The sequence below is a fragment of the Aedes albopictus genome, chromosome 2, assembly GCF_035046485.1.
Source record: "Aedes albopictus strain Foshan chromosome 2, AalbF5, whole genome shotgun sequence".
NCBI lineage: Eukaryota > Metazoa > Arthropoda > Insecta > Diptera > Culicidae > Aedes > Aedes albopictus.
This window is the reverse complement of record NC_085137.1, coordinates 348,657,579-348,670,042: the sequence shown is the minus strand read 5'-3', so window position 1 is coordinate 348,670,042 and position 12,464 is coordinate 348,657,579. Positions and strand designations below refer to the sequence as shown.

Sequence of the window (12,464 nt, the reverse complement as noted above, 5' to 3'; positions counted from 1 at the left end):
GGGTTCCATTCGCTGCACCACGCTGAAAATCAGTGTATTGAGCTTGTGTTATCCCGCTCTCTCTTTCACGGACTTTTTTGAGAAAATCCCCATCTATTCCCGACCGGCTGCAAAATAAATGACTTTTTATTAATATTATCTTTATTAACGAGATTTTCTGCCCAGGGCACGAAACAAATGACTTATTAAACTCATATTTGTGTAAAAACTATCAAAAATTTGACATTTGGTCCTGCTCTTATCGATTGCGTTCCACTCCGGGCGGAGATGTACGTGAATATTTAAATAAATAGGGGATATCAGGGTTTTTTTTTGAAAATGTTTCAATTTTTAAAGGCATGAGGTGAGCCAAATCAGCTTCATTCGATACTACGGAAGTTTTTACACAAACACAAATTAAATAAATCATTTATTGTGCACTCCAAGATTTTTCCAAAAAGGTGAAATTTGAGAGTGGGGTAAAACGGGCCCGATACACTGATTTTCAGTATCGTGCGGCGAATGACACTAAAAAATCATTGGAATCCATCCACTCCGAGCAGGGATATTGAATGTATTCGCGTTTTATACCTACAGTCAGGTTTTTTTTACTCGGGGGATACGTACCGCGTAAAAATAAAACTCAGTTCAAAGTTCAAAAAACCGCGTAAAAAAAGTCTCACCATTTCTCGACGAATCATGCAAAAATAAGACGATGATTTTTTTTTTTTGTATGGAGTTTTCATTTACGCGGCCGCGTAAATGAAAACCGCGTAAAAAAAGACCTGACTGTATTTTTTCCATTGTGCATGGGTGCTCAGGACTGAAAGTAAAAAATATGAAGGAGTGTCCATTATGTACCAATGCGAATCAATTTCGCCCCGTGCCTTTACTGTCAACCGGAAAATACCTAAGTGTAGAATTAGCATAATGTTAAAATACAGGGGGTGGCCAAAATGTTTGGAATAGGCAACTTTTTTTTCTCTCACAAAAAAGTTCAAAACGCTGTAGCTTTTCATAGAGTGCATCGAAAATTCTCAAATTTTGACTGTTTGTTAACCTACTATATGTGCATCATTGGTACAATTTTGAGCTCGATTGGTTAATCTTTCGCGAAGCTCTAGAATCATCCTCGAAAAACACTCTTATTTAGACAACTTATTTTTGAACTGTCATATGTCGGAAACCAGTGAGCCATATGGGTGAACAAACAGTCAAAATTTGAGAAATTTTGATGCATTCTATGAAAAGTTACAGCATGTGAAACATTTTTGTGAGAGAAAAAAAGTTGCCTATCCCAAACATTTTGGCCATCCCCTGTACACATTAGACTGATACAATGATGTAAAAAAGTGGCGAATGAAAAAATTGGTTGAATTTAGGTTAAATCTCCTTATGATGTTGTTAACCCTCTAATACCCAACCCTGCCTTTAGACGGGGTATAGTTTGAGCATTTTTTGTAATTTTTGTTTCAAAAAATCAATTTTTTTGTATTTTTGGCTGATATTTAGGACTGTTTTGTATATCTCAAAATGGTTTTTGGTGTATTTTAAAGCGTATTTACATTTTTTTTTTAAATCATTGAAATTTGATGTTTTAGTCACCTTCTAGAAGTCATTGTTTATTTTGTATTGAATCACTACAATTAACATATTTTCAATTTTTCCCGAATCATTCTATCCTAGTTATATAGTTTAAGGGAATCGAATGCACTCTAAAATTATTTTCCTTCAAACTACACGGAAAATAAAATTTTCTATGAAAAAAAATAAAAATAAAAATATTTCAACAATAATCATAAAATCTCAACATGGTCTCATCTCAAATAATCCGTACCCCAAATAGGCTTCCAGGAAAAATATAAAACTGTGGGTATGTTCAAAAAGTTTATGCCAGGTGATCTTGTAGGTCACCTGAGCATTTCACAATACTTCCAAAATAGGCCAGTAATGAAAATGATTAAAGACTGGATGAAACCTGTGGAGAACCATGATGTTCCTTACAAGTTGCACGAAACAACTCGTGCAGATTGGGAAGTCGGAGGTCCCACTGTTCGTCAAGGGTCAATCAAATTCTATACAGATGGCTCAAAAGTTGGAATAAAAACGGGAGCAGGAATCTACGGCCCTGGAATACAAATTTCAGTGGCGATGGGACACTATCCCACGGTGTTTCAAGCAGAGATTCTTGCTATTTTGAAATGCGCAAATATCTGCCTTGAGAGAAAATACAGATATGCAAATATTTGTATTTTCTCAGATAGTCAAGCTGCACTAAAAGCATTGTGCGCTTACAAATGTACTCCAAAGCTTGTCTGGGAATGCATTCTTTCACTGCGCAGGCTGTGCCAAGGGAATTCAGTAAACTTATACTGGGTTCCAGGTCACTGTGGCATTGAAGGGAATGAAATGGCAGACGAGCTTGCTAAAAGTGGTTCCAATTTACAGTTTGCTGGCCCAGAACCATTCTGTGGTATATCAAACTGTACAATTAAAATGGACCTGAAACGCTGGGCTGATCAGAGGGTGATATCCAATTGGATGGACGTCAAAAATTGCAATCAGTCAAAACGATTTATAACACCAAATGCTTATAAAACCAAAAAGCTCTTAGAGCTCAACAAGAGAGCTCTATGTACATACACTGGCCTAGTAACTGGACACTGCCCGAACAGGTATCACTTGAAAAATATTGGCCATATTCAGAGTGATATCTGTCGTTTCTGTAATACGGAACGTGAAACCTCGGAACATCTGCTTTGCAGTTGTGGTGCTTTATACACGCGCAGGCAAAGATTTCTAAATAGTGGTTGCTTGCAACCCAGTGAGATCTGGTCTGCAAAACCTGGGAAGGTCTTGGAGTTTATCAATTCCATTGCACCTGACTGGGAGACGACGCGTCGTGGCAGTAGCTGATTACTTGACACATGGTAATTAGCTGGCTAGATGCGAATATCAAAACGGGACATGCCACAAAAGTTCAGCCTATTGGACGCAGTGGCTTAATTTCCCCAACAGGGGAGGAAAAAAAAAAATGTTCAAAAATGAAAATTAGAAAAATCAAAAGCTGAAATTCACAAAAACGAGAATTAAACAGAATCATCTTCCGAAACATGTTTAAATCGATTTTAGATGACGGAAAATGATATTTAGATCAAAATAAAAAATTTGGGTATTAGAGGATTAAGAGTTTCGTACCAAGTTAAAGGACATATATTGCTATTCATAGCGTATTGCAGACTACATCCCAAATTGGACTATCACACTTTTTTTGGTACGCCTAAAAAGTGTGATAAAAGTGCACATTTGCCTCGGATCGTCTCGACGTCTTCGGTGCACTTATTCCTCCATTTACAAGGAATAAGTGCACCGAAGACCTCAATTCGATCCGACGTGGCCCTGCGTTGCAATCACACTTTGAAGGTGTGTGCACACTATTGTGTCAGTCCAATTTGGGGTGCAGTCAGCAATGATTCCTAGCATTTAGGGTGTCTACTCATAACTCAAAATAAAATTCCCTGAGTTTTCCAGGTTTTTCCAGATGAAATTTTGAAAGTTTTGAATTATAAACTTACATAAATTATAAAACAACCCAAATTTTCCAAAAATTATAAAGGATGACTTAGGGTATCATCGGCAGGTTTGTTCTCTTCGTCATGAGGGATTTATGCTGGCCAAATAGCCTGAAACTTGATCAAAACCCCCATTACGAAGAGAACAAAACTGCCGAAAATACGTACTCTTCAAAAATTCTTTCAAGATTTCTGAGCATAATTCCCAGGGCCGGATCTAAGGGGGGGCCAGGGGGGCCCGGGCCCCGGGCCCCCACATTTTAGGGGCCCCCACAAGAACCTTTTTTGGTTGCTAACACTAGCTTTATTTTTCATATTACTCAAGTACTGTACTGAAAATAAGTAAAAACATTTTTGATCATCTCTCCGAGGGGCCTCCACATCCCCTCGGGCCCCGGGCCCCCACAATCCTTAATCCGGGCCTGATAATTCCTGAAATTTCTTCCAAAGTTTCTTCCTGGCTCTCCGCAGGATTCTTTCACACGAGATATCTGTTTCAGTACGTCCCGATATTTTTTGCAAAGGTTTTCCGATATACTTCTAGAGATTCTCGCTGGATTCCTCCTGAAGATCCATCCAAAACTATTCAAAGTTTCTTCAAGAATGTCATTGGTTGAACCTCGTAGCCATGCGGTTCGAGTCCGGGTGGATGAGGGTTCGATTCCCGCTGTTTTAGTTGGTTTTCCGGGACAGCTATCCATAAACTATTGGACTTTTCCGATAGTTTTCCCACATTCCTCTTGTTGTCCTCACAGAACTTCGTCCGCAGCTGCTTTCAGGAGTTCATGAGGTTTTCAGAATTCCTCCTTGGATGTCCTTAATATTTCTTCTCGGGATTACTATTACCTAGAACTTTTTTCGAGATGTCTCATTTTTTTCTCAGGTTTTTCCTGAAGTTCCTGTCGAGATTTTTTCAATAACACTTTGCGGAGTTTCTCGCAAGATTTTATTTGAAATCCCTCGAATATTTCTCCATGAATTTCCTATAAGGTATTTCGTAAGTTATCTCAGGAGACATTCTGAGGAAAACCAGTAGACGAATCCCTACAATTACTTTGGGAGAAATGCCTAAAGGAGTATCCAGAATCTCGGGACAATTTCTGGTAAAGATTCCGGGAAGAATTTTGAGAATAATGCACAGAATATCTGTAAAAACTCTCAGATGGATCACTGCAAGAAATCTGGTACAACTACAAGAAACAGCCTGGCTCTGAAAGAATGCAAGAGAAGAATTCAATGAGAAATATCAGCAGTAACTCCTGTGGAAATCCCAGAAGGCACCTTGGAAAAAAAAAATTAGGAGAAAATCCAGGGTAAATTAAGAAAAACTCTGAGAGACATCTCATGACCAACATCGGAAGGTTTCTTCTGAGAGAAGTTCCAGGAGATACTCCGAGAAAAATCTCAGGTAAAACTTCAAAATAAACCTCGCGAAAACTTTTAACAAATTCCTGTAGAAGACTAGCAAGAACATCTCGAAGAAAGCCCAAAGCAATGGTTTGAAGATATCACAGGAAGAAAATGAAAGAAATCTCTTGAGGAACTCTTGCAGTAAATTCGTGAAAACTCCTTCAGAAACCCTTGGATGAACTTTAGTAGAAACCCCAGGAATAACTTCTTTAGCAACTCTAAAAGACATTCTGTGAAAATCATCTGGGGAAGTCCCAAGAAGAACACCGGAAGAAATCGGGAAAATTTTCCGTGAGGAGTGCCGAAAGAAATTCCACGATTTATCCCGACAGATATTCTTATAGAGCATTCGGGATAAATTCTGGTGGAATTCCTACAAAGATTTCTTTGAGCAAAACACTGGAGGAACTCTGGGAAGAAATAGTATCCCCGTGAAAAACTCCAGGAGAAATCGGTTGAAATTCAGGAATCCGGAAGTATACCTTTCCGGAAAAAAAAATCAAAAAGGAATACCAAGAAAAATAGCGTCAAAAATGCGGAAGGAATTTTATAAGAAAGCCTGGGAGACATTCCAGGAGGTATTTTTTAAAAAGTTCCAGAAAGAAATTCTGACGGAATTTCTGGAAAAAATCCTTGTAGCGAAATTTCTATATGGATTTTTACTACCAGGTTCATACGATCCAATAATTTTTTTTATCTGAGAAAAATTTCCCTGAGTACTCCAGAAATTCCCTGAGTATTCCAGGTTTTTCCCTGTTAAATAAAATTCCCTGAGGATTCCCGGTTTTCCAGGTTTTTCCAGGTAGTAGACACCCTGATTTTTTGGACTAGAATTCGAACAAAGAATGAACAAAACGGTTTGATACCGTGCTTAACTATTTTTTAAGTGTACATGCCTGTGTAAAAGGTTACCAACACACAGCAGTGTTCCCATCATTTGCTTGGACAACTGACATGAAAGAAGATAACGAAATGTACGTGCAAAAATCGTCACAACAAACGTCAACGAGACCTGAGAGCCCATCATAACAAATTTTGGAAACTTCTTGCGTGAACAGATCGGACTTGACTCGTCTCCTTTTTTATCCCGGATTTTTGCGGCTTAAAACAACTGCGGTGCTTGAAAGTTTTTTAGTTTTTATCTCTATGCTGTTACGCGAAGATATTCTGTTTGTTATTGCTGTCGGCAGGGTGCATTCGACGTGATAGATGCTGCAACAATGGTGATCTCGTTCGATCACGAACGCAATGGAATTGCGGATTTTTTCACCCAAACCGATCCCGAGGTGCGGAAAGTCACACTGACCATAGGAAATATCATCTCTAAAAATACTATCAAGGAGATTACGCTTGAAAGTGAGTACTAGCGTAGTAGTCATAGGGACTAGCTCTGGTTTGGAGTTGTTTGGACGAGAAAGAGTCCTAGTCGGACTAATAATCCACTTTTAGGACAGGAAGTTGCTGCATAGTGTCTTATCTGGGCATGCTTATCTATTGCTACCGATTTGTATTGGTAGGTGGGTGCATATTGGTCCTATCTTTTTTGGAAACCAGCTGATCGAGTGGAAAATTGGACAAACAGATCGTAACTGATAGATCTCAGTCAATTAGGTGATTAAAAGAGTGCTAAATATATGCTCCGGGAAAATTTATTGTTTATTCCCAATTGATTGTCAACCGCTTATCGTATGTATTAGCGGCATAGATGATTTATTACGCATGCGAGAGATATCCACACACCCCTAGTTTTCTTTTCTTTTTTTTTTTGCACTCGCATCAATTCTCAAGCACAGTGGTTCTCAAACTGGGAGAAGAGTAACTGTACAGATCAAATCAAGTTTAGTCATCGTTTACATCTGTTTACGCCGGTTTCTCTATTTTTGTGTCGTTCTTCAACTAATTCGAATCTGTGAAGAACCACTTCAACTGAAGAAATTGAGAGCGCTACCAATACAAAATAATAGACAAATATTCCACTCTGTACACTATATAGAACAATAACCATAGTAAAAAGTGAAACTTGTGTTCCTTTTAAAAAAAATACCTATTTCTATCAGTCCTATTCAGATGTACTGTAAAAAACAACTTTGAGCCCAATAAAGTAAGTCAGTTATAGTTAACTAAGAGACCAGTACAGGCTACGGCAGCTAACCTTGAGGGTGCGATATGCACTAGCCCCTCTCTGAAGCAATACCTTCTTGGTGGTTCCGGAGAGACGTAGGGTTTGGCGACCATAGGAATGTGTTTTAGTGGGTCGAGGAGAGAGTAGTCCTGGCTGCTACCGGCATTGTAGAAGACGGCCTCATCCCCACACTACCCTAACCTTCCTGTTAGGGTGTCTGATGAGCAGATTTATCCCCCTATGGTTTAGAAGGAAAAAAAAGAGACCAGTACACACAGAATCACATTACTTTTACTATCCAGTGTACAAGTAAAAAACTATGTATCCCCTTGCTGCAAAAGAGTCTTCCAGAACCTGGACCATGATTCTTGTTTCAACGAAGCATCATGAAATAATAACTATGAATTCTTTATGAATGTTCTATAAGAATAGAAAAGATCTGCTGTATATTGGAAATCTGTCAAGTTTTCCGAAAACTATCAAATTTCATAAAAAAAAATACATTTGTCAATAAAAGCATAGTTTTAATTGAAACTAGTCACTTTACACAGTTTTTGCGTCCAATTTTTTAATAGTTATCGGTATTATCAAATTCAGGGCGACGGAAACGCCAGAAAGGAACATTCATATAAATAGAAATAACAACAAAAGTAAAAATAATTTAAGTTTAAAAAACGGGAAGCGAACGTTTTTCTGCCATTCTGATTACGACTTGTTGCTCACAACCAGAACTGCTCTTGAGAATCTGACAACAAAAATGAATTACTTTGCTCATTGTTGGCTATCACCGATGTTTATAAAACAGAAAAAATATTTGAAGTATCTTGAATTTGAATTGTGTTCTCTGGTTTCTTAAATTCATTTTTTTTCCACTGTTTTGTGAATCAATTATGCATATACAAATTTCATGACTATCAGGAAGAATTGCTAGACAGAACTCAATACCTACTCCAAATATGTCTGTGCGAAAAATTGACTACGGTTGGACACCCCTGTAAGACTGAGTGTATTTTGGACGAACAGGTTTTTGTGTTTTTTTTTATTTATGGCATGTAAAGATCTTCAATGACGTCACTGAGCCATGGGAAACCGGTTGAGCGAGAAGAGATAGAGAGTACCGTAAAGTTATCAAATTTCGCAAACTGTCGGATCATCGACGTAATTATTGTCCAGTAATGGCTCATTATGTTAATACGTAAGATTTTATGTTCCACAACTATTTTAGCTCAATTTTTAAGGATTTGTACAAGACGTGCAAAACAATAGATTTACTGACACGCAGATCAATATATACCGTTCAGCAAAATGTGTACCGTAATCCGGGGTCAAATTGATCACTTTTAAACAACTTTTGTAGATAAAATTCGTCGCAAATTCAATATTACCACAAGAATGTCTGCGAAATCAGTACATGATGGACCTCCACCTGTCACGTAGTTTGCACACTTATATTCAACAAATTTCAACATAAAGTTTAATACAGTGAGGACCCGATTTTGTCAGCCCCATTTTGCGACAAACTTTTTGCTCTCTTTACCTTTCGGTCAAATTTTAACCAATTTATTATGGTTTAGGTATCATCAAACTACAGCTAGGATGCAGAACATAAATGGATAAAAAGTTTGAAAAACTGTTTGTGTTTTTGAAGAGAGCGAAACATCTGTTCCGAGAAATGGCTGACAAAATCGGGTCACTTATGTAGCTTCAAAACAAGCATGCACCACAAGTAAAATGTCGCTACAAGGTGAAATATCAGCAGATTGAACTTTTTTTTTTCATATTTGTATACATATACATTTTTCTTTCAATAACTTGGCTTTCTTTCAAATAACTTGTGCAAGCAGTGTTATTCTCGTCTATTGAACTTCATTTTTTATTTAATCTTTCAGAATCACTAAATGTTATGCTGGATAACTGCCGCGATGCCGCTACCCTGCTCTCGAAGAACATCGTAAAACCGGAATTTATCTACCGTTACCTGCAGAGCTACAACATACAACTCCCACCGGAGAGTACAAAAGCCACTCTGATAAAGCAGTGCATTAACTTTTGGCGAGTCAAATATGGAGCACCGACCGGAAGCACGCCCAGTTCCGATCCGCAAGCGATTGTCCTTCCGTCCACATCAGCAGAATCGAGCTCTTCCAATAGTACTATGCAAAATCTCGTGGCCACCGGGGGCCCCATGGGAAATCAAACCAATGGCCCAGGGTACGATACCGCAGATCCGGGACAAGAGCAATTTCCGGTCAACCTACTGGCACTGGACTACACCACGTGGTTTTATCTCAAATGGAATCGCAACTCGCTGGATGAGAGCGCGTTCTGGTCCGATGCCGTGTGTTCGGTGATGCTCGAAATAAGCGAAAGTCAGCAAGGAGTCGAAGAAGTTCGGGGACATAGGGATATCATGAATCTAATACTGAGCCTCAAGTTTCAGTACAGTTTCCAGCTGGTGCCCAACATCATGTTCGATGGCTGCCAGGGTCGAATATCGGACAACGGCGTACTGGTGCTGACGGTGGGAGTGGTTTACAACGACCGAAGGGGACTGGACAATCGGTTGACGACCCTAGGGGAGTTTGAGAGCATGATCGGTTTGCGCAGGGATCCCCTCGAGAACAATAACTGGAAGATTACGATGTACAAGCTCTACATACGGTATAAACCTGTGGACAATTTACCTGCCTTATCGAACAGCAAAATGCTTACCGAGTGCCTGTTGATACCACTTACGTTGGATAGTGTTTGAGTGCCATTTGGAGGGATGATGTGTGCATTGCTATTGAAAAGATTATATTATGCGTAGTGATGCGTTTTTATGATGTCGAACTAATGAGTATTTTGTATAATGAACAGTCGACAATAAACATTGTTACATGAAATGTTAGGAATATGAGTTTTAGTCGAAATCCGAAATGCAACAAAATAGTATCGAAACAAATGAAAAACACAACCACCAAAACCCAATGCATGCGTGCATACGCATTAAGATTGTAAAAAAAAAAAATCCGAACATTCCTTTAGACATTTTTAGGGATGCTATGAAATGGCTCCATTGATTTCTTAAAAAATCATTGGTCACGCAAAACAAAATGTTGAACCCCTCCTATAGCACACTTTTTGTAAGAGACATCCTCTGAAATTTGTGTTTGGGTTATCACACTTTTCAGAACCCTTCCCTTCTCAAAGCGTGGCGTAATTTATGGACGTATCTCCATCAGAATTAACTCCAGGAATTATGTTTACAAAGTACAGTATGCGGCAGGAAAAAATGCGAAAGTGTTTTTCAACTTTAAACCTTGTTTGCGTCCATTTGACGTTAACCAATCTATTATTCAACGTTCCATGATCTCTAATAGGCTAGTTTTCTGAAAAGTTAATTAAAAATTTCCCCATTTTGGTCACTAACCTTTACAGGGTGGCGCCTGAAGCTGAAGACAATCAGAATTTTCAAACCGCAGAAAAGTACACAGGTCGCTAAATTTCGTATCTGATAGCACAAAATTTTTAATTTTCTCTACAATATCATCAAATATATGTACTTATGTCATCTAGTATGTGAAACTACATGGCTCTGGATCAGTGTAGTCTGGTTGTTCATCGGTTTTAAGCTAATTTTTTACTGTTATACATAGTCATTTTGTTTAATGACCATTGGGCGCGCAGTTTATTGATACCCGCTTATTAGGCTTACATTATCACATGTTAAACATCAAATATGTTTATTTTTGTTTTGCAGTGCAAGAATATAGACATTGACTGATACACTGTCATGAAAAAATAGTCATATATATCCCATATTTAGCGTGTAATAGTGCCTTGAACTTTTCGCATTTTTTCCTGCCGTACCCTGTAATCGCAGGGTTGTTTTAGTAGTTTCTCCGTCGGTGGCATCAAAAATTCTTTCAGGGCTTCTTCTATAAATTTCTTCATGGACTGTCGCCAGGAAATTCTCCGGAAGTTTTTTATAATTTTGTTCATTGAATTTAGTAGATATTCTTTCAGTGATTTTTGCAGAATTCTGCAGATTCCTTCATGATTTCCTTTGGGTATGGTATGTATTTAACCAGAAATTCCTCATGGATTTCTTTTTACATTTTTACACGGATTTCTCAAGAAATGCCGAAATTTCTCCAAAAACAATTCCTAGAAAGTATTACGTAAATTCCTTTGGAAATATTTTATGAACTGCAGTAAGGACCCGATTTTGTCAGCCCCTGGTAGCATTTTGGGCTGACAAAATCTGGTACCTGACAAAATCGAGGCATTTTTTTAAATCATTTTTATTCATCAAAAAATACTCTAAGCACGTCACAGATATGTGTGGAGGGTCTGCTTCGTTCAAATATTACGTAACGCCAATGAGGAGAGCGGGTCCAACGCTGTGTTACGCTTCATACAAAAATTCTCCTACAAAAATAGTTACGCAGGGAGTGATACCGGATAGGGTCTAAAATTGCCAAATTTTGCGTTAAGTAATATTTGAACGGACCTTTTGTGGTAAAAAAAATCTAGGGTAGGTAATCAAAATTTGAACCAAATCGCGGCTTTCTGAAGCAGTACAAATTTTAAGTGATTTTTTCTCCCACATTGAAATGATTTACTACGGCAAAATTTTATATAAATGAAAGCCACGGGTATAAGCTTTCTGTTAAGTGGTAAATAGTTTGTATTTGCACCGAATTTCATTGAAAAATTAGATTATTCGTCAACAATGATTTTAATCTTAATTTGAACCATCGTAATCATAATTTGAACCAATTTTAATCTTAATTTGAACTACTGGCGGCATCAGCTCGAGCATCTCCCACAACAGCCAATTTCGTGCTGAACAATAGAAAAACACATGGATCTGCTAATTTCCATAACTATGTTTCATTAGGCAATGGAATTTCAACTAAGAATGTTTTAAACTCTTCAGGAACTTGGAAACTTAATTTGGAATTTTTCATCCCCCAAGAGTAAACAAAACAACCACTAGCGCAGTCTGTTGGCCAACACTGGAAGCTCGCCCCCGTTTACTAGCTCAAATTTAGATTACAAATGGTTCAACTTAAGATAACATTCTCCAAGTAAGAATTACTTAAATTTGATAATTTTATGACAAATAATGCGGAATATTATTCGATTGGTCGATTCTAAAGGGTGATACGGTCAAAATTTGGTCACATAATTTTTTTCATAACTTTAGACTGCGTACACCAAAACAGCTGATTTTTGTACCAGTAATGCTACATTATATGTAGCTTATGCCATAAAATTTTCATCAAAATCGATTGAGTATTGGTTGATATATAGATAAAACCATAGACCTACCTTTTTAAAATTTTGTACAAAGGCGCTCCATAGTAAATTTTCGGAAATTTAAGGTCAGTAAA

General features: G+C 37.9%; 1 protein-coding gene across 1 annotated transcript; it reads left to right on the top strand.

Moving 5' to 3' along the window:
* Positions 1–5,958: 5,958 nt before the first annotated feature.
* Positions 5,959–9,973, top strand: LOC109424159 (uncharacterized). The gene is made up of 2 exons (XM_029866150.2): positions 5,959–6,317; positions 8,973–9,973. Exons 1-2 carry the CDS (start codon positions 6,182–6,184, stop codon positions 9,833–9,835), a joined length of 999 nt encoding a protein of 332 aa, XP_029722010.1. The 5' UTR covers positions 5,959–6,181; the 3' UTR covers positions 9,836–9,973.
* The last annotated feature ends 2,491 nt before the right edge of the window (positions 9,974–12,464 follow it).